The sequence below is a fragment of the Monodelphis domestica genome, chromosome 3, assembly GCF_027887165.1.
Source record: "Monodelphis domestica isolate mMonDom1 chromosome 3, mMonDom1.pri, whole genome shotgun sequence".
NCBI classification, from domain to species: domain Eukaryota; kingdom Metazoa; phylum Chordata; class Mammalia; order Didelphimorphia; family Didelphidae; genus Monodelphis; species Monodelphis domestica.
In genome coordinates, this window is record NC_077229.1 from 198,829,511 (window position 1) to 198,853,055 (window position 23,545).

Genomic DNA, 23,545 nt, shown 5'->3' on the forward strand with positions numbered 1-23,545 from the left:
ACTCATTAACCTAATTTTTTCCCCAGTGAAACCTGCAAAAAAAGGTTTCCACACTCACAAACCACTACAGGTATAGTTTAGCAAGACTTAATTGAAAAATACATTATAAAAGTGGGTCAATTTTTTTGTGGTAATGGAATTAGCATACATTTCTTGAAATGGATAGTCTCAGCTCATAGTATCCAAATGAAAAGCAAAACAAAAAAGCAAGCAGATATCTAGCCTGAATGAATCAAGATGTGAAATGAAATGTTTTGAATCCACAGAACCAGAGTTGGAAAGAATCTTGGAGGCCACCGAGGACAACTCATACTTCACAGCATGAATCCCCAAAACATCCAGGGATAGCAGTTAACCAGTCTGTTTTTTTGTTTTTAAACCTTCACCTTCTGTCTGAGTTACCAATTCTATGACAGAAGAGTGGCAAGGCTAAGTAATTTGGATTAAATGACTTGCCCAGGGTCATACAACAGTGTCCTTCTGACTCCAGGCCTCGAGTCCTGTCCATTGTGCTATCCCAGCTGCTCCTCGGTTTGTTTTTTGAGACCAGTATTGATGTAGTGCCCATGTCATGCACTTATTATACTGAGTCTTTACTTTGTCTAGTTTCCTGGGTCATTTTCTATGTTGTTTGGGTGAGTACTTCGAGTTCAGGATTGATTTAGATAGATGCTTGAGGTGAGGAGGGAGAGTGAAAGGAGCTGAAGGGCATCTGATATCTTCTCTCAACAGGTATTTACTGAACAACAACGGGAGAGAGGGGGTATGACAGAAGCCATTAGCTGGAAGGGACCTTAAAGACTAGGTATTTCAAATCCCTTTTGACATATCCCTGAGAAAATGGTTATCCAGTCTCTGCTTAAAACACCTCCAAGCATATGAGGTAGTCCTTTCCATTTTTTAGGAAGTTCTTCTCTATAATGAGATAAAATCTGCCATTTCTACTCACTGGCACTAGAATATAATTATGGACTAGATATAAAAGGATAGCATGGTATAGTAGGAAAGATGTTGGGCTTGAGAGTCAGAAGAGACTTTTGTAGGCTCTCATAATTACCAGCTGTGTGATTTTTGGAAAGTCAACCTCTCTGGCCTCAGTTTCCTCATCTGTAAAAGAATGTTAATACTTGTACTACCTACTTAGAATAAGTGTGAGGAGTGTGAGCCTTAGAGCATTATATATCTGATGACTTATAATGCTACATAAAATTTGAAGCACAAAATAAAAGTAGTATAGGAGTTTAAAAAATGTGAGTTATTATAGGCTAAAATAATCAGAAAGTTTCAGAGGTAGTATTAGGATTTGTTAAAGGATAAGCACAGATATATAATTTGGATAGATAGGGAAAGGGCACATTGCCTTTGTAAAATAGGATAACTTATCTTACAGGATTGGCTCTAAGTAAGGCACTTTTTATTCTGTAAAGGACTTAAGAAGTGTGAATTACTATTAGGTACAAACAAATGGAAGAAAGCATGTGTGAAGAGGGAATAAGGTTTCACCTGATGGAGGGCAAATAATAGAGAAATATTGGATAAGCATAGAAAGTATAGTAAGGGTCTTGAAAAAGCAAGAAGAGTCTAGCTATAATAAGACAACAGGAAGTCAAAGGAGATTCTTGAACAAAGGAATAGCATGTTCAAAGCAGTGTTTAAGAAAATGTCTACCTATCATCTAGCAAACAAAAAGGTGATGAGAGCAGTCCCAAAAAGTCAGACTTTAGATTCATTTAGCAAAATTGTCTAGCTCCATCAGGAGCTAGATGGTACAGGACAAAGCATGAGGCCTGGAGTCAGGAAGAGTATAGTTCAAATCTGGCCTCAAGACACTTAATAGCTGTGTGATCCTGGACAAGTCACCTAACCTAGTATGCCTTGGTTTCCGCATCTGTAAAAGGCATCAGAAAAGAAAATGGCAAATCACCCCAAGAAAATTTGAAATGGGGTCATGAAGAGTCAGACACAACTCGAATGACTGAACAAATAGCATGGTTTACAAAATGGAAGGAGACCCAGTTTCAAGGAAGGGTAGCAGGCTTGTTAGGGGAAATGATTAAATAAAGTCACTTCTCTGTAAGATGAGTTTGAATAGATGTAAATCCATTTGTGAATCAAGTGAAAAACAACTTTTTGGAGCTAAGAAGATTGAATCAATCAAATACCCTAGGGGAAGTATCAGTATAAAGGTGAGAAATGAATAATATTAAATATAGCAAAGTGGCACGGTGGATAGAGTACTGAGACTGGAGTAAGGAAGACCTAAGTTCAAATTTGGCCTCAGAAACTTATTAATAACTATGTGACCCTGGAGAAGTCACTTAACTTGTTTGCCTTAATCCATTGGAGAGGGAAATGGCAAGCCACTCAGATATCTTTGCCAAGAAAATTCCATGGACAGTATGATCAATGGGTATGGAAAAGTCAGACATGAATGAACAAGGATAAACTTTCTATGAAAGTGTAGGGATAATACAAAGCACCAAGGAATAGAAGTTGAATTAGGGAAAAGAGGAATAGTCAGGTAAAAAAAAAAAGAGTGGCAAAAACAAGAGGGGGGCTTAAGGAGAGTGGTCAAAATACACCAAAATTGTAATGGGGCATAAAGACTGAGAAAAGCTAATTGCATTTGAGAAGAGGCAGACATCTTAGAGCAAGTTTAGTAGACTGGTGACTGAATGTTAGCTTACAAAATTGTAAAGAAGGGGACAGATGGTGGAGCAACAGGTATAAATAAATAAATGCTCAAGAAGTTTAACAACAAAATGAAAGATAAATAGAAAGATGGAAACAATAGATAGTGACTCGTTTGCAAAGAACAGAAATTAGGCATTTGTACAGGACTGTTCACTGAACAGATTTAAGAAGTGCTATTTCTTTAGGCTGTGAAAATAACTTTACTATATCTTTTTAAATGAGATTTAATTTATTTTAATTGTAAATAAATCACAGGACTTTGGTGATCATTCCTAAATAAGAATTGTGAGCACAGAGTTCAGACATAAACAGGATATCTGCTGGGAAATTGAATCATTTAAGTAGTCTTCAGTAAAGTAAAACATCAAGAAAATACTCCAACTCATATCCTTAAGCTATGCCATTACATTTGTAGTTGGCTTCATTTGGTAGAGTGCTACTGGTATGACAGCCTGTTCTTCTTTACTTAATAGAGGCTGTAAGAGCACCACAGGGTTGCAAAACAAGATAAAAAGCAGGCCCAGGATCTTTTAGTCATAACAAGGTCACTTAATTATAAATAGAATGAGACACGAAATGCAAAGCCTTGTATTACATACAATTCTAATAATAAAGTGCACAGGAGAGTAAGTGAAGTGGAATAAAGCCTGTTCTCTTATGTATGGAGACCACCTGCTTGAAGTTTTCCATTCTGGATAATAGCAAACTAGTGAGCTACAATAAGTGCTTTGTGGAGCCTGTGTATATAAGTGTATCTCTACTTTTGACTAGAATAGCATGAGTAAATTTATATAAATGCATTTGAAAAGCGCCACACAAATGTAAAGCATTACCAGCAAAGTACTTTAAACACTGTAGCTGCTTAATGAATGTTGCACTGAATTATGACTGCTTTTAAAGTAAACAGTACAGAGCTAAACACATCCAAATAAGTGTTGTTCTTTTCAATAGTTATTAAAAAATATTTACCTTCAAAGGTTTTGTTTTGTTGTCAAATTAAGGGTTTGTGGTCATTAGAATTTTAGAGTTAATGGCCTCATCCAGCCCTTTCATTTTACAAGATAAGGAAACTGAAGATTCAGATTAAATGACTTGCTCAACATTACACAGCTAATTAGTATGAGCCAGGGTTAGAATGAAGGCTTCCTAAGTCTCAAGTAAGCATCCTTTTGAAGATCTTTACCTTGTGTTAGTGAATTTATTTGTTACCACACTACTGATTTTATGTTGTTAACTTTTGTTCATGCAGGCAAAGATACCGACGTTTTCACTCATTTAAAAGTGAAAAATTACTTTGTACAGTGAAGAACAACCATATAATAGTTCAAAGGATCTAGTCCTAAATGGTGCTACTTTTGCAAGTGATTACAGTATTTTTCTCAAGCTAAAAAAGAAGCTGCCTGGAGAGGAGTGCTGAAAGATTATAACTGGCTCAATATTTTTTGAAAGGGACACCTCAGGAATTAGGTAGCCTCTGATGAGTGGACTGGATCTTAATAATTATAGACCAAATAATCTGCCATAGATCTTCCTTTACTTTTATGGAAACTGCAGCATCAACTTTCTATGTAACACAATCTGCCCATACTTCTGCTTGCTTGGCTATTCTTGACAAGAATTAAATGAAACTAACAAAAATAATCAAATGGCACAAATGAACCAGAAAAGATCACAACAGATGCTCCTTTAAAACTCAAGATTACCTTTTTTATACTTTACTGTATTCTTTATAAAATATGCAACTTATAAATATGTTGAGTGCCTGGGAATGTATGCAAATTACAAAATATTATTCAAAAAAATTAAAAGCAAAAGCTTAAAGAACTTTATGGGAACTGATATCCTAAAGTCCATGATGTAGCATGGGTCAAGAAACCCAAGTTCTGACACTAGACAAGTCACCTCTTAGCTTACTCATTTGTAATATGGTCTATATATCCTCTAAAGTAGAGATGCCAAATGCATGGTCTAAATAGTCTGAAGTGCAGCCCGAAACCTGATTAAAATGTAGCTGTTTGTAATATAGTGTGCTATTAATAGTAATAAAAAAGAAATATATACAAGTGTGGTTTTCTATGTCAATATACAGCCTACAGAGATCCTTATGCACAATTCAGTGGTCCCCATTTCTATTTTTCACAACATTGTTCTTAGGTTACCTAGAGCTAACATTCAAAGATTTGATATCTTGCAGACAAAAGGTATTTTGGAGGGGAAGGTGTTATAAAAAACCTGGGTACAGGTTTTAACCTCCTGGTCAAGTAAAGTATATCCATAATGGTAGAGGAACTGAATATCCTGATTGATCTACTGTCCCTGCTGTACATAGTCAATTTTTAAAGAATTAGAACAGAAACTTAGTACTAAAACTATACTGACCATCATCTTTTTTTGTGATGGTTTTCATTCTGAATGCTCTTTGGGATCTTGTGGCAGTATCTAAGGGGTAGTGTTTAATTATCAGTATGTACTGAAAACTAAAAAATCTGGTTGAAATTTTGTTCTATCTGTTCAGATTCTTGGGAAATAAATATTCCTCAGCAGCTGACACTTAAGCTTAGCAATTCTAGAATGCTCATCTATTATTCCAATATCTTAAAGGGATTGACTCCAGATACTGTACTACAAAGGACAGGTAAAAAACTGAAGCCCAGAAAGGTGATAGTAATAACTCACATTTATATACTGCCTTAAGATTACAAAGTGCTTTCCTTCCAACACCCCTATGAGGTAGGTGGTGCAAGTATTATTGCAGTATTAGTACTACATCATTAAACAATTCTAAAAAATATAACTTCAAATACAATTAGGCTAAGCAGTAAAAAATCATTTAAAAAAACTAAACAAATGCTCTCTAACAAAGTTAAAGGGATCATAATGCAGAATCATTTTTAGACATCAATAATAGGCTGAGTTGGGTTCAACTTTTAAATTTAAAAACTTCTTGCCTTTACCACCCTCTGATTCAAGCCTCAAATTTTTAAAAATTTGATTCCACAAAGCTGACAGGGGATCCAATTTAGCAAATGAAAACTAATGTTTTTAATTAATTAATGCTGATGGTAAGTTTTGTGGGGGTTGCTTTTAGACATTCGTAGGCCAAAATTGTACCAGGCAGTTAATTTGGCCATGGGAGTTCATTCCACATCTATCCAAATACAGGGAACACCTCTACAAAAACTGGGAAATTGTTAAATTTTAGCAAGTATCTTGTTTTAGAACTAAAAGAATAAGCTGAATAAAAAATGCACTGTGAAATGAACTAACCTATAAAATTTATGAATATTTATAAGAACTCTACAATTACCTGTGGAATTTATCAACTAGGGAGTCTTTGGAGAAGGATGTCTTAACTTCAAACTATTTTAAACACAAAAATCAATTTACTTCTCTCAACCTATGTGTGCGACTAAGATGATGCTGTTGATGATGGCTATTATAATTTAATTAAACAAATATTAAGTGTCTACTATGTGCAAGGCACTGTGTTAGGTGCTAGGGAAGGTACACATTATTTACAAACATTTGAGGTCTACAATTTAAACTTGGCAATAAGGGTAAGTATAAATCCTCTTTGTGCCACTGAAGATCATTGCAAAAACTTTCTCATTTAACATATGAAATATTTTTAGGCATTGTTCCCAAACATTTCCCCCTTAATATTGAAATATACTTCCCTTTCCCAAAGCCAATTATTTCAAAATTTTCTCACTCAAGTCAAGTTTCTTTTATTTCCCTTCTGCTATAATAGTTTTTATTCCTATTCCTTGCTCTTCCTCGGCCTTCAATTCTCTAAAAAACTATTTTTCTTTCTCTTCCCTAGACAATAGGTTGGGGCAAACTCCTTAGAAAATCACATTGTATAAGAACATAAAATGACAAACATATATTCCAAGGAGAATTTGTGCTTTACAGACACATTAATCCTCACATCCCTAGGGGATAGGGAATGGGAAAAATTCCTTAATCCCATTTTATAGATGTGTGAAACCAAGATTTTAAAAAGCTATCATTAATCATAAAACCCACATTCAACACTTGGGTCTCAAATGATGGTTTGCATATTAAGTAGATACACCAAAAACAAAACCCATCCAGGTATTTACATTTTTAAAAGTTATTTTAAAAACAGGCTACTTGTTATTAAGTGTGCTTGAAAATACCATGTGTGGAATTTAATTCCATTTATTGTACAGTTAGTTCTTGCTAAGTATTCACTGATATTGCTTGTTGAAAACCAAGCTATGACTATTTTTTAAATAGTTAAGTACCATAGTTTTAAAATAAACTATTGGTCTTCCACACCAAGATAACAGCCCAATCTCTTTGAATTTTCGGAATGGGATGTTTATAATACAATACCACCAATACAGATATTCAGGAACCTTAGTTCCTGCTTCAACCTGCTATTGGTATTATTCAAATGTCACTGGCTCAGATGTTCATTCTTGGCAGGTTAATTGCAGATTTGAAAAGAGGTAGGGGGACAAAAGGAAGAAAGGTAAAGGCAAAAAGCTAAAGTAAACTTTAGCTGCTAAAACCTCATCTACTTTTCAAAGACCCATAGGAGAAAATAGCTTCATGGCATGGAAAAAAAGCCTTTTAAAAGTTCTTTCTTTACTGAAGTCTAATTCTAATATTTTAAAAAATATCTATTTCATTACAGGTCTTAATGAAAACAACCCTCTAAACATCAGTCATTTTCACACCAGAACTCTTAAACATATAATACCTGTACCTGATACATGTAGAAAACTAGAGCAAAAGAGGAGGGGGAAAGGTAAAATAACATAAAAGTTCAAAGAAAATTTTAGAAGTTCAATTCTTAAATATTTTGATTCCTATTATCTAAAACAGATTTACTTTTTAAAAAAGTCACATGCAAACTAAAAAAATATTCACAAAAACTACTTACAAAGTTAGAGGAAAATTATAACATCAATTTAGGAAAAAAATAAATCAACCAATTACTATGTCTACCTATAGAATATATATGAATACATATATATATATATATAAATTCAACTTATTGGTATTAATACAGATTACTTTGTCTGGGCCTCAGTTTTCTCATCTGTAAAATGAGAGGGATAGCCTAGATGCTGTATAAGGTCCTTTTCAGCGCTTCAGAAATTAAAATTTGGAACACATTTTTAATCTGTGCCCTATAATTTTGAGTCCCCACTCTACGAAGAGTCTGCAGAGGTTCTATTTCTTCTATTCAATGAAGAATAATGAAATTTCTAGCCATGGTAGTTTCCATTAAGGGGAAAGGAGGAAAAAAAAATCAGTGATTTATAAATATTGAATAGGTCTAAAATCATTCCAAAGCCACCATTTGGATCAGACACAACAGAACAATGACACACAACACAATAATTTAGCTCACACAAGTGTGCTATTTTCTTTTTGTAAAAAAAAAAAGAGGAAGAAGGGTATGAAGAGTTGGAATTTATATATCAAGTTCAGCACATAGTCTCATGCTTCACAATTTTGCTGCTAGATCTCAGATTGATATAAATTCATCTGGGTTCTTTGATCAGTATAAGGAAGATCTCCTAATGTGCGTATTATAGTAAACAGCAGCAAAATACCAAAACAAAACACTATATTGCTAAAAGCAGCTACTCCTGCTTGTGCCTTTAGAATACTAGTTGTAGATATAAAAAAAATACCCAGAGAATTTGTGCCACCACTGCTGAATGAGAAGCTATTCTGAAGAACAGAGTAGCTAAGTTATTTTCTGCTGTACTGTTCAAGGCATGATAGTAAAAATGAGAAACTCCTTATACAATCAGATTAGACAATTATTCACTACATTTTCTGGAAAAGAAAAAACAAACACACCACAAATTGTCAGTGGGATACAGACATGCTGGCATTACATTTAGCACTCTAAAGGCACATTTCAGGTAGTACAACAATGATTCTGGTAAGACCAACTGCTTACACACACACACGCACACACACAGTTTTTAATGGTTTAAAAAACCCAAATTTGTTACTTTAGAAAAAACATATGCAGTGCATTTTCAGCAATATTATCGCCACAGCTCTGATTACTCAGTCCAAACAGAAGTAGTAGTTTCCTCATATGTTGATATGGCTTCTCTGCACTAATTCCCATCAGGCCAAAAAATGTTAGGGCAGGTTTAGTAAAGACTGAATTGTTGCACAAATGAACATTTACTCATCAGATCCCACCGATCTCTTCTGTGCCCGTTTCCGGGGCAACCTCCTTGGAGAAGCTTTATCTGGAAGAGAATAAGTATAAAGTCACCTTAATCCATGGTGAAAAATGCATCAAATTCCAGAGGTATATTTGTAAAAACCTATTTTCTCTTTAACAGAAAATGACTACTAATTTTTCTAAAACAATATACATGGTATAAAATGATGAAAGATAGCTATTTAAATTTACTTGAAAATGCCGCTAATTTTCAAGAAGTAATTCTAGTGGGGGGGGGGGGGAGCCTGTAAAATCATTTTAATTAGAATAGAAAAAATTCACTTAGTCATCATTGTGGATGAAGACATAAACATTCATAAACATCAGCCACATTTTATTTCAAATGCAAATAAATAATCTCAACATAGTTCAAAATGGATTGACCTTGCCACTGTAAAATATTTCAAATTTATATCACTTGTAAAAAATTTACATGTCTTAATTTACCATCTATTCTGAGGCAACTGAGTGGCTCAGTGGATAGAACACCCTATAGGTCTGGAGTAAAAAAGTTCAAATCCTCATACCCTTTCTAGCTGTGTGACCCCAGGCAAGTCACTGAATCTCTGTCTTAATTTACTGGAGAAGGAAATAACAAAACTCTCCAGTATCTTTGCCAAGAAAAGTCCACACAGTGTTGGTGTGCTGTGGTCCATAGGGTCACAAATAATCTGGATATAACTAACTGAATGAATGACAACAACTTATCAAAAGAGTGCTTTTTCTTTAGCAATTTTATCACATCATTGCAAAGGGCAGGGAGGATAAAGGAAATGGATTACACTGTAAGAACTGAAGGAAGTGGCATTTTGTAAGAGTCAGCCTGGAAACTAAGAAAACATGGTTGAGTTCTGCCTCTGACACATATGAGGGGTGTGAATCTAGCAAAGCAGCTTAGCCTCTCAATATCTCTAGGTAATAACTCTAAGACTTTAAAGTTGATGAGAAGAAGCTAATCTATAGTGGAAGAGAATTTTCTAGCCAGGAGGTTCCCCAAACCAATGAAATTAGTTCAGTCCCAATCCCTATCAGGGCTAAAAGGATTGTGAATAACAACCCTACACCCACTTAGCCATAAGGTAGAGTGGATATAGGATTGGCCTTGAAATGAACAAAACCTGGATTTAAGTCCTACCCCTAACATTTACTATCCATATAGGTTAGAGGAATAGCACTTAAAACTCTCAGTTATTCAGGCAACCTCTAAGATTTTAAATTATGGACAAGTTGATTATCAGCACTAATAAGTATTCCCTATACCAACAAAATAAAAGGTTCAAATCTCTCTTACATATAAACATTCTCCTCTCCTCTTCCTCTTTTCTATTTTTTGGGCAATTTTTTTTTTTTTATCACGGAGCCTATTTAACAGTAGCCAGGTAACTAGGAATTTGTTTAAAAATGTCTTTAAATACCAAAGTTATACAGGTATTAGATAACAGACTTATATCAAAATTAAAAGTCATGAAAAGAAAAATAAAGTTTTAGACACAACTGTTGTATCATATAAAATAAATTCTCTATTACATGGATACAGAATGAGCTGCCAGTTAATCAAGCATGTTGATGAATAGATATACCATATTACATATGGTTTAACTATGAAGGTGCTCATGATTATAAATTATATATATTTATGAAAACATCTCATTTTTAACCAGATTTGATGTGTATGATATATGCCAAACATTAGTGATGCATGTTCAAAAGAACTTGAATACAACGAGAAATACTTAACAATAAAACACAGAAAAACTATTTTAAAAAACTTGATTTCATCTTTGAAGAGAAGGCTTTATAGAATCTAATACTGTCTCGGCCATTATAAGGAATAGAAATTATCAATATACAACAGATCTATGACAAAGCTAGTTAAAATAAATTTCCATTTGCTAGAATGTTAACTTTGTTTGACATGTAGATTAGGTATTGCCTGCACATAATAATGATTCACTTAATGCATTCATTATCTTATTATTTAGTTATACCCCCACCACTTACCTAAACCTAGGCCATGAGAGCTATCTCCTATCATTCCCTAGCTTAACTGGATCATCTTCAAGTCACTTAACTTTGCTTGAACCTGTTTCCTTATCTATGCAACCAATATCATCTGCTCTATCACAGGGATTGTTATAAGGACCAAAAGAGAAGAGATAATGGAAATTACTTTTCTTTATGGTTTCTTTACCTTACACACAAATGTAAAACTTGATTATCTGGTTTCCCAGTCCACAAAAGACTAGAAAAGACACAAATGAAAAGAGTGTTGAATATATGAAGAAATGGCTGAGCTAGAAGCAGGCCCACAGCAGTAAGATGTCACAACTGATCAAGCATAAAGAGACACTGAGGAGGGCAAAAGAATTGAAAAGAAACACTAGATGAGTATGTTTGGATTCTGAACTCCTCAGTAACCCAAGAGCATCTCTGCATCACAAAAAAATCCGTATCTTTTCTTTAAAGGGTCAGGGAAATACAGAATACATTTTGGAAAGCTTTCCATCAAGAGCTTAAAACATGGATTAAATGGAACCTTAAAAAAAAAAAAATCCAGACCCACCCCCACCCCACCTTTGTTCTACATATAGGAAAAGCTATACTACTATAACACCAAGTATTTGGCAAATAAATACTTTTTAACATTCTTTTTGAAGTCCAGAACTATGATGTCTTAAATTTAGAGAATTCTTACTTAGAGAACTCCATTTACCAATGCAGATGGGAAACTATTCTGCAACTTAAATTTGCCTAGACTTCTATAAATGCCTAGAGCACTGAGAAGTTGTCTCCTGTCCAGAGTCAAATAGCTAGTGTCAGAGTCAGCCCTTGAACCCAGCTCTTTTGACAACGTCATGCTACCTTTCCAATCACATCCATGGTGATATGTAAATGACTATGTTAGGAAAGTGACTGAATATAAGATTTTCCAAGGTTGGAATGGTAGTTTTCTGATTAAGGACTCAGAAATCTTAGTTAACCGGACTAGAATCTAGTTAATGATAATTTGTTGTATATATTTATGACAATTGGTCTTAAGCACGGACAGCATACCATTTGCTGTTACAAACAACTAAAAAAACTGGAGCAATTTTTAAAACTAATTCTACTAAAGTGGAAACATTTACTGGGACACAAAGCATGTGCTTAGTAAATAACCAGGCAATTTCCTGAAAGCTGTCCAAACCGTCATTTTCACTTTCATTAGCTGATCTCATCTCTCATCTAGCACAAGTTCTTTATACCCTTCTAGACCCTAACCATCCTCTCCAGTCCTTCCCTGTAGTCCACAAGGAGAAAGGCATGTTCCCTCTCCCTTAAAGTTAACCATTCTACTTGTACCCTAGATTTCATCCCTTTGCAATTCTTAAGTTTGCTTCTATGTATGTTCATTTCCCTTCTTCTCCAGCATCTTGAATCATTCCTGGCTTCTCTCTTTCTGCATTTAAAAGGCACAAGGTACAAAGGTCTCTGTTGAAAAATCTGATGGGCAATAACCTAAGTTAAGAATATATATACCTATGTTGAAACTCAAACCTAAAAGACGAAGATCACAACATAGTGGGGAAAGCATTGGGTAAGAATAAAATGAGAAACACAAGGATATTAAGGATATATACTAAAAATCATATAGTCAAATTAAGAACACAGAAAACTAACCGAAGACACAAAACTAGCATAAAGGCAGGGTGGGGCCTTCAAATACTTGAGCATATGTCAGATAAACAATTCTGTTGAAAGTGAATTTTCATAATGGGCTTTTTTTTTTAAGGATTCTTAACAAATAATTCCAGTAAAGAAAAAAAGGAGAAGAGATGTATTTAAAGTAGCAACATAAACCAACAAAAGGCTTTCCATGCAACTTAGATTTAAAAGGACTGTATATAAGCAACAGATAAACTGATGTGTTTTAAGAGATAGCATAGGGAAGTGAAGCCAAGAGGGCAGAGAGGGTAGATGGACCCATCTGATCTCTGGCAAATTATCCTCCAAAAAACTTCACTATAACATCTCAAAATTAATTCAGAAGCAGTGTAACTTGACAAAAGAAGAGGTACAGAAATTAATTTTTCTGCCCAAAGCAATTTAGAAGGCCGGCACAAGGAATCTAGCATACCAGGGTGGAGGTGGAGCACAAAGTGGCAAGCTCCACTGGGGCAATAGGCCTTAGGTATAGCTGAAGCAAAAGCAAAAGCTTCCAGAACTCTTAGCCACACATAGTAAGGGAGGTCAGGCAACTGCTCAGAAAGCTATTATAGGAGTCCCTTTGTTGGTTTTTGATGTAAGACTCTTGTTGCACTGCCTATATGCAGATCCAGGAAGCAGTTCTGGGATACACTCAGGGGGAAAAGGAGCACTAGGACAGGCTACAGGAGAGGCTACAGGAGAAAAGGAAACCCTAGTCAAAATTCACAGGACGGGAGAATAAACACAACTCTCCCTTACATCATAGCACCTTGGAAGAAATGAAAGCAGATAAGATTCCCAGAGTCTGTACTGAAGGTAGTTACACAAAGAATCTGAAGCTTGGAACAGTGCTCCTTTCATCTCAGTTGCAGACCCCAATTTTATGAGTTTTAAAAATTAAAATGGAAGAAAAACACTGGAAAATGATCAAACAAAAAAATAAATTCAACAAATAAAGTTATTTTGGTGACAGTGAAGACCAAAACACAAACTCAGAAGACAACAAAGTCAATTACTGCTGCATCCAAAGCCTTAAGAAAAATACAAATTACTCTCAACCCCCCTCCCCAAATTAATTGAAGAATTCAAAAAGGATTTTTAAAAAATCAAATGATGGAGGTAGAAGAAAAATTGGGACAAGAAATGAGAGTGATTTAGGAAAACCATGAAAAAATAATTAACACCTAGGTTAAAGGAGGCACCAAAATTAAAGAAACTTGAAAAGCATAATTGGTCATATGGAAAAAGAGGTATAGACTCACTAAGGAAAATAACTTTTTACAAAGTAGAATTGGCCAAATGGAAAAGGAAATCCTCAAATTCAAGCAAGTCATGCCTTAAAAACTAGAATTGGCCAAGTGGAAGCTAATTGACTCCAAAAGATACCCCAAAACAATCAAAGTGAAAAGAATGAAAAAATAGAAGAAAATATGAAATATCTTTTTGGAAAAACAACAGAACTGGAAACAAATCCCGGATAATTTAAGAATTATTGGACTACTTGAAAGCCATAATTAAAAAAAAAGGGGCTTAGACATTATCTTTCAAGAAAACATCATGGAAAACTGCCCTGATATTCTAGAACCAAAGGGCAAAGTAGAAATTGAAAGAATCTACTGATCACCTCAAAGAGATCCAAAAAAAGATAACTTCCAGGAATATTATAGCCAAATTCTAGAATTCTCAGATCAAGGAGAAAAATATTACAAGCACCCAAAAAGAAACAATTCAAATATCATGGAACATAGTAGGGATAACAAAATGGCTGAGCAGCATTAAAGGACTAGAGGACCTGGAACATGATATTCCAGAGGGCAAAGGAGTTAGGACTTCAACCAAGAATCACTTACCTAGCAAATTTGAGCATAATCCTTCAGGGAGAAAAAAATGGGTATTCAATGAAATAGAAATTCAATGAAATTCAATTTCAAACATTTCTGATGAAAAGACTAGAATGGAATGGAAAATCTGGTTCTCAAATACAAGACTCAAGAGAAATATAAAAAGGTAAACAGGAAAGAGAAATCAAAAGACATTCAATGAGGTTAAACTATGTATATACCTATATTGAGAGATGATTCTTATAACTCCAAAGAACTTTATCATTATTAGGGCTGTTAAAAGGAATATACATAGACAGAGGACAAAGGTATGAGTTAAATATGATGGGATGATATTAAAATAAAATTAAGGCATGAGAAAGAGGAATGCATTGGGAGGAGGGGAAAGGGAAAAACAGAATTAAGTAAATTATCTCATATAAAAGAGGTGTGAAATTAACATAAATCTATCCTCCTCTTTCCTTTTTAAAAGGAAAGTTTGGTCTCAGCCCCACCTTGATTAGGTATACATGCATACTATAGGAGGATGCTGGAGGTCTTGTGGCTCCCTGATGTCTGGAAGACTGGCCTCTGACCTGAAGTCCAACCAGGACCCAGAAGGAGTGACACCACTGGGATTTTAAGTGATATACTGGAGGAAGCAACTAGTCTCTCTTGGTTTGGACACTTGTTTGGTAGGGCAAATTGGGCAGTCTTTGGCTAGGAAGCAGTGTATAGCCCTTTTAACTTTCTCTGATATGGTCACTCTTGGCTAGCAAATGAGGACATGAGGTGAGCAGTAAACTCAGATAAGGCCAGGTAATTATGTGCCTTTCTTTCTGTCCAACTCCAACCTTTACTATCTAATAAATAACTACAAATTAATATACTGTCTCTAGAGAATTTTAATCCTAAGAGAGGCATTATAGAGAAGATGGGGTAGGTAGGAAGGGGAGCACATGATCATTACTCTCAACAGAATTGGCTCAATGAGGCAAGAATATAACACAATCCATTGGGAATAGAAATCTATCTTACCCAACAGAATAGTAGGAGGGAAAGGGGATAAAAGGAGGATGGGGCTGACAAAAAAGAGGGAAAATTGGGGGAGGTGGTCATCAGAAACAAAACAGGGGGAAACAGGATGAAGAGTAATACACAGAAATCAGGAGGAAACAGGATGAAGAGTAATACACAGAAATCATAATGTGCAAAACTTTTTTTACAAGTCTCTAATAAAGGCCTCTTTTCTCAAATACATAGAAGTAAGTTATATATAAGAATAAAAGTCATTCCTCAATTGATAAATGGTCAAAGGATATGAATAGGCAGTTCTTAGAGTTATTAAAGCATTCTATAGTAATGCAAAAAAATACTCTAAATCATTACTAATTAGAGAAACGTAAATTAAAACAACTCGGAGGTACCACCCCACACATATAAGATTGGCTATTAGGCCAGAAAAGGAAACTGACCAAATTTGGAGGGGAGTTATGAAATGACTCAATCATTTTGGAGAACAATTTGGACCTATGCCCAAAGGCCTACAAAGCATTACAGACCCTTTGACCCAGCAACATCATTATTAAATTTGTATCCTGAAGGGATAAAAAACCGAAAATGGGAAAGGACCTACAAAAATATTTAAAGTAGCTCTTTTTGTGGGGGAAAAAAATTTGTAAAGTGAGGGGATGCCCTTCACATTTGAAGCACAATGAAAGCAGAATACTATACACAGTGACAGGAATACTGTACAATGAACTGTTTAGCTATTCTCAGTAATACAATGATCCAAAACTCTCCCAAAGGACTCATGATAAAAAAAATGCCATTTGCTTCCAGCAATGTCTGATCCAGGTAAGTCTGAATCCAGACTAAAGAAAAAATGTTCACTTTCTTCCTTACTCTTTTTTATTTGAGCTTCCTTTTATAAAATGATTAATATGGAAAAATGTTTTATGTGATTGCACGTGTAAAATCTGTATGAGATTGCTTACCATCTCAATAGGCGGCTGGAGAGGGAGGGAGAGAATTCAAGACTCAATATTCTTTGAAAAATGTTGGAAATTATTTTTACATGTAATTGAGGGGAAAAAAAAAGATAGTATAAAACCAAAAAGAGTCAGGAAGGGAAACAGTCCAGACTGGACAAAGGCTTGTGAAAAAGGACTACCAAAGTATTAAAAAAAAAATAAGACTCATTATGAAAATTTAATTTAATAATTATTTATTAAGCACTCTGCTCTGTACTAGGTCAATGACAAAGCACTCTCAATTACCACAAAGTTGGAATGGACCTCAGACAGCATCAAGACAATCTGAACAAACATCTACTTCATAACTTTCTCAAAACTCTACTCCTAAATTTGTGCTCTTGGGGCCAAAGAGAAATGGAGAGCTCTTTAAATAAGTTTGGAAAAGTTATTATGTTCTCTCCTAGCCCAGGGAGTTTTTTTAGATACACAGTTCTCCCACGAAATGAAAACATTCTGTCTAATAATAATGACCAAGTTTTTTCTTCAAGGAGGGAGAAGAAAATGCATTCTTCTTTTCATTCTTTGAAAGACTGAGGGAGGTTGGGGGTAGGTGGAAAGCATTTTATATACTGTCTATATAGGTGCTGTTTTTCCTTTCTATTATGAAGTATGATTCAATGGACAAGGATAGGGAAAGAAATATACACAGAAATGAAGGCAATGTAGGAAAAAAATTAAAATACAAACATGTAATATTATGATCTTCAGACCTTTCATCAATCTTGGCTACACTCCTGAAATAATCTCTAGTTGACCATTACCACTAAAAAGTGGCATTTAGAAGTGAATACAATATTCTAGATGTAGTTTGAGCAGAGTAATGCACAATGTATCACCTCTTTCTTCCTAAACATTATGCTTCTCATAATACCACCTAAAATCAAATGAGCTTTTATGGCCACCATATTAAACTATTTGCTCATATTAAGCTTGCAACCTGCTAATCTCTTTAGGCTTTTTTGTGTGAGATTTTTGAATCCAAGATTTTATATTCATCTCTACCAGATTTGGTCCAACTTTTTCTAGCCTGCTGAGATCATTTTATATTCTGACACTCTTTGATACTATTTTTGGAGGACTAGTATACCATGTTTTTGTATATATTTTATATTACCTGCTCTTGCAGACCTTTAGAGAAGGTCTTTTAAAAAATTAAGTTACTTGGGGAAGCTAGGTGGGTCAGTGGAAAGAGAGTGAGGTCTGGAGACAGGAAGTTCAGGGTTCAATTCTAGCCTCAGATACTTCTTGTTGTGTGACCTTGGGCAAGTCACTTAACCCCAATTGCTTAGCTTGTCTGCCTTGGAACTGTTACTTACTATCTATTTTAAGACAAAAGGTAAGGGTTTAGGGAAAAAAAAGAGTTAAGTTGCTCACTAGAACTCTGACCCATGCAAAGACATGATTCCTAAGGAAGAACGAAGAACCTTTTGACAGAGGGGAAAACTGGGTACAGAATGGACATATATTTTGGGGAAATGGTTAGTGCAGGAATGTATCTACTATTGCTTCTAGTTCCATGAGATTTGTCTAGATAGGGAAATATCTTGATGTTTTCTGAAGTCCACTCCAACTATGTGATTCTGTGAATTGAAATTACTTTATATCCCCCTAGTCTAGAGTGTTGTATATAGTAGGTGCTTGATAAAACAATTTTTTGGTATAACTTTTGACTCACAAAGCCATCAACTAATTCAGGTCCTCTTTCCCTCTCACCTGTACTATTGCAATGGCCTTTTTCCAATATATTAGCTCACCTCTCAAGCGTCTCTCTACTCCAATCTAACTTCCACAAAGTATTAAGTATTTTCCCTAAAGCATGGGTCATGCCATTTAACTCCACCACTCAATAAACTCCAGTGGCAACTCATTACTTCTAGGGCAAAATAAAAACTCTTCTGTTATTTACAGACTGCTACAATCCATTTCCAATCTATCTTTCATGATCTCTAAAATCTAGCCAAACTGCCCTTTTTGCTGCTTCTTATGTGATATTCTATCTTCTACCTCTGTGCCTGTACTCATACCCACCATGTTGCCTTCCCCATGCCTGGAATGTACTTCCTTCTCCCTTTGGGTTCATTAAGTTTTTGTCAAACTCAGCTCAACCATCCTCTTTGATGTAGTCTTTCTTACTTCCATCCTCCTCCCCACTTGAAGCTATCAGAATCTGATAGAAGAATTTGAAAGTTGCAAGAGGCTTCAATCCAACTCATATGCAGTTTTTATATATTTTTATATATATTATTATATACTCAACAAGTAGTCATTTTAGCCTCTCTTGAAAACCTTTCAGCGGGAAATCTCCATCTCTCAGAGGTATCTCTTTTCAGATAATTCTAATTGTTAGGAGCACAACTAGGTGACACAGTGTAGAGTGGCATGCCTGCAATTTCCGACTCTGAGTTCCAATCTGGCCTCATACACTTACTAGGTTTGTGACCCTGAGCAAGTCACTTAACCCTGTTTGTTTCAGTTTCCTCACTCATAAAATAAGCTAGAGAAGGAAATGGTAAATCATTCCAGATCTTTGCCAAGAAAATTCTAAATGGGGTAACAAAAGAGTCAGGCATGACTAAAAACAATAGAGTAAAAACAACAAAAATTTGTTGGGTGGTTTTTCTGGACATTAAGAATAAATTATCTTGCATTTTTTGCAACTTCTATCCATTATTCTTGGTTCTGTCCTTTGAGTCAAAAAGGAACCATCTAGTCTCTTTTCTATATGATAGTTCTTCAAAGAATGAATAGTTATTATGTTCCCTGAATCTTATCTTCTCCAGGTTAAACACCTCCATTTTTTTTTCAACCAATCTTCCTAACATGGTTTCAGTCTGGAATCCTACTAGTTGCCCTCCTCTTGACATTTCCAGCTTATCGATGTTCTTCTTTAACTTTAAAACAAAACAAAACCTTTTTCTTCTCTTAGAACTGATATGAAGTATCAATTCTGAAGCAAAATAATAGTAGTAAGAGCTAGGCAATTGGGGTCAAGTGATTTGCCCAGGGTCACATAGCTAGGACATATTTGAGGCCAGAACTGAACTCAAGATATTCTGTCCCCAGGCCTGGCTCTCTAACTACCTAACTGCCCCATAAACCCTGATGAACAGAACTATATAGAATATCCCAGATGAGTTATGAAGGCAGAATACAGTAGGGCTGTGACTTCCTTGTTCCTTCCCGCAAGCTATACTTTTCAATGCAGTCCATGTCCACAAAATTATTTTGCATTAATTTCAGTCAATGAGTATTTATAAAATGCCTACTATATGCCAAGCATCTTGTCAAGTGCTGGGAAAATAGAAAGAGGCTATCATAGATGGATAACCTACAAACAACTATGTATAAATAAGATGCCAAGGAAGCAAAGATAGATATGAGGCAGAGTTTTCCAGGCATGATTAACAATCAGTGAAAATAAAAGGAAATGGGGAATTATCTAGTGTGGGAAATAGCAAAGAGGGCAATCAATGTTAATGAACTGCAGAATGTGTGTGTGTAGGAATAAAATATATGAATACTGAAAAAGTAGGAAGTAGCCAGGTTATGAAGGATTTCAAAAAGGCAAAAACGAAGATTTTATACTTGATCCCAAAGGTAACTAGGAGTCACTGGAGTTTATAGAACAAAGAAGTGAAATGATGCTTTACACTACAGGAAATTCAATTTGACAACTAAATGGAAAATGAACTGGGGTGGTAAGATCTGAAGCAGAGAGGCCAACCAGCAAGCTGTTGCAAAAGTACAGGTGTGAAGTGATGAAGGTCTATACCAGATTGGTAACAATGTCAAAGAGAAGAGGGCAGACAGAAGACATATAAGGAAGAATCAACAAGACTTGGCAACAGATTGGATATGACAGGTAAGAGAGTAAAGAGTCAAGGATGACAACTACATTGTGAGTTTGGGTGACTGAGATATGGTGGTAGCTTGATTATAGGGAAGTTAGGAAGAGGGGATGTTAAGATAATGAGTTAAGTTTTTTACTTGTTTTTAAGATGTCTATGGGATATCCAATTTAAGGTATCTAATCAACAGTTGGAGACTTGAGAACCATCAGAAAATAGCTTAATCCATGGGAACTGATGGGATCAGGTGAAGGGCAAAAGGGAAGAGGGCTCAAGGTCTTGGGGAATGCCCATGGTTATTAGATGTGTATATACTTGAGCTCAACTCACTCTTCCTGCACTAATCTTCTCTGCTGAGTTTAATTTCATGGGATTCTCTGAACATCAAAACCTGTTCTCCCAAAATATACAGTGCATGCCAGACTCTGGTGTTCCTCTTTCTCTGAATAACAAATTCTAAGATGAAGGTCTTACTGCTATCCCTACCTCAACCTCTGGGTCAGCTCCCATCACCTCTACTTCAGCAACCAGTTAGTTCCCTTTTCCTTTTCTGATACAGGTGCAGAACAGTTATTTCTCTTCATCACTTCCTTTACACTACACCAAGGATGTCCTCATCATAGGAAATTCAGACACCAGACTAAGTGGCAAAGACCCAGGGTGGACCACTATAGGCAAGGCAAAAAAAATCTCTGAGCTCCAATTTCCTTAATTGTAACCAGAACAGTATATATGCAGTTGTGAAGAAAGCTCTTTGCAAATCATAAAATCATTTCTAAAAACTGTGGCAAGTGAATAAGTTATTACAATAAGGACAAGAAGAACAGTAATTAGTCTAGTTTGAGTCCTGAGAAGGCATTAATATGAGATAAAGGTGGGAAAGGTAAGATGGGTTAGAACATTGAATGACAGGCTAAGAAGTTTTCATTCTAATCTATTGTTATTGGGGAAGCAAAGTTTCTGAGAAGCATTAATTAGATCTATGTATCAGGAAGATTATCCTGACACATGTGTGAAGGATAAATTGCCTACAGTGCCTGGCACATGTGTAGACTGATTAGTAGATAGAGGAATGGAGAAGCCATGAATTAAAGACGACCAGTTTTAAAGCTACAAAAATCTAATAGAAATAAGGATCTGCACCAGGGTAGTGATAGATAGCATGAATGGAAATACAGAGGAAGAGGCATGTTGTTCTAGATTATCTAAAATTTCATAGCGCTAACAATAATTTATGAGTCTATAAGATATTACAGATTTTGAATCAACAGGGTTGGTACCTGCTTTGATATAAGATGGTGAGAAAAAGGAAAAACCATATATAACTCATAGGTAAACAACTTGGAAAACTAGAAATATGATGATGCCATGAACAGAAATATCAAAGTTGAGAAAGAAGGGAAGTAGGTAGAAATGGGAAGAGAAGAGTTCTACTTTTGTTATGCTGGATTAGAGATGGAGATAGGACATTCGGGTGAAATCAGAATCCCCGACACCGGGAATTGAATGTCTGAAGTTCAGTTGAGAAACTGTGGCTACCCTGATGTGTAAAGCCATGGAAGTAGTCAAGATCACCAAGAACATCTGCAGTTGGGAAAGTTATGGGGAGATCAAAATAAACCTGTTCCTCTTTAAAAAAGGCAAATAAATCTTAGAGAGTATAGTTAAATTAATTGATTGTGGCTACATTTTAAAACAATACTTTGTGTTTTAAAACATTTGATTCAGACTTTCAGTAGAAAACAATTTTTAAAAATTCCCTTGGCTTCTTTCCCCAATACCATCTTAACCATTTTCAGATTTAAAAGACCAATTGTGTTGTTTTTCTTTCTCATTTTCCTTCTCAATTAATAGACCTGGAGAAGTGACAGTTCATGCTAAAGTTATTTAGCATGAATCTACACATGAGCTGCTTAAAAATAAAGTGATTTTTAAAAATTCAAACACTAGTCTATTTTTGAAATTAAAAGCTACCTGGTATCTACTTAAAATATTTTCCCATTGTTAGACAAAAGAACTTTTTACCTTTATAAAAGTTAAAGATATAAATATATAGGTTACTAATATCTTTGTCAGTTAATAAGCTTTTAAGTGCCTACTACATGCCAGGCACTTTGTTAAATATGGAGATACCAAGAAAGGTAAAAGGTAGTCCCCACTCTGGCTTCAGAAACATCCTGGCAATGTGACCCTGAGAAAGTCACTTAACCTCCACTGCCTCGCCCTTGCTGCTGTTCTACTTTAGAACCAATTCATAACTGATTCCAAAGCAGAAGGTAAGGGTTTATAGAACAGAAAAACATAAAACCAACACACAGCAAATACTAGAATTAAGAAAGATTGGGAAAGGCTTCCTGTAGGTGGGATTTTAGCTGGGTCTTAAAGGAAGCCAAGGGCCAGAAAGGGAGAGGGAGAATATTCCATTCCTACTGGGATCATTCAAAGAATGAGTGTTATTTGAGGAAGAGTAAAGATGCCATGTCACTGAATTAAAGAATATATGTTTGTAAGGATATGTATATATGTATATATATAAGTGTTTAAGAAGGCTAGAAGAGGTGGTCTACATTATGAAAAGCTTTGAAAATTAAATAGAGGACTGTATGTTTGATCTTGAAAGTGATAGAGAGCCACTGATATTTGTTGGATAGATGGATGCTCAAAGGATCAGATTAAAATTATTTTTCCCCCTTCCCTCTGAAAAATCAAACTATGGTCATTTATTATTTTTTTCCTAAGAAATATAATGCTAAAAACTGCACACAATTATTAATTTGAATTCCATAACTAGCTCAAATGATGTGTTGCTATCCAAGAAGTCCCCATTACTACCAAGCATCATCAACAAAGTTTTAATTGCCTCACCTCTTCTACTCTGCACTGAAGCAACAGGAAAGAAAAGAGATAGGAAAAGATTAGGAATATAAAAGAATTCATACATATCCTTAAATATAAAATTAAAGGCAGACAAAAAAATTAATCTAAAAGCAGAAATAGATGTTTAGTTCTCAGACAAAGCATATACTATGTAAAAAGAGTTACTACTTCTACCTTCCTAATCTAGTAAAGCCACAGACCCTAGTCACTCAGTATTTATTATGGGGTTCATTTTGGTGGAAAGGGAGTTACAAAAAGGGATGTCACTGTTTACCATTTCATGGAGTACAGCATTTACTCAACATTTAAAATATACTAGATTGTACACAAGATATCTGAAAATTGTGGAGGGGA

General features: G+C 35.2%; 1 protein-coding gene across 2 annotated transcripts in view; it reads right to left on the reverse strand.

Annotated features, from left to right (window-relative positions):
- SSR1 (signal sequence receptor subunit 1) overlaps positions 1-23,545 on the reverse strand; it is a 50,437-nt gene that overhangs the window by 12,945 nt on the left and 13,947 nt on the right. Inside the window, exon 8 of one of the 2 annotated variants that reach the window (XM_007488001.2) lies at positions 8,885-8,948. In XM_007488001.2, the coding sequence (XP_007488063.1) occupies positions 8,885-8,948 (64 nt within the window). Of the gene's footprint in view, positions 1-2,904; positions 8,949-23,545 lie in introns of those variants that run through there. The other variant, XM_001367866.5, reaches the window with a different exon arrangement.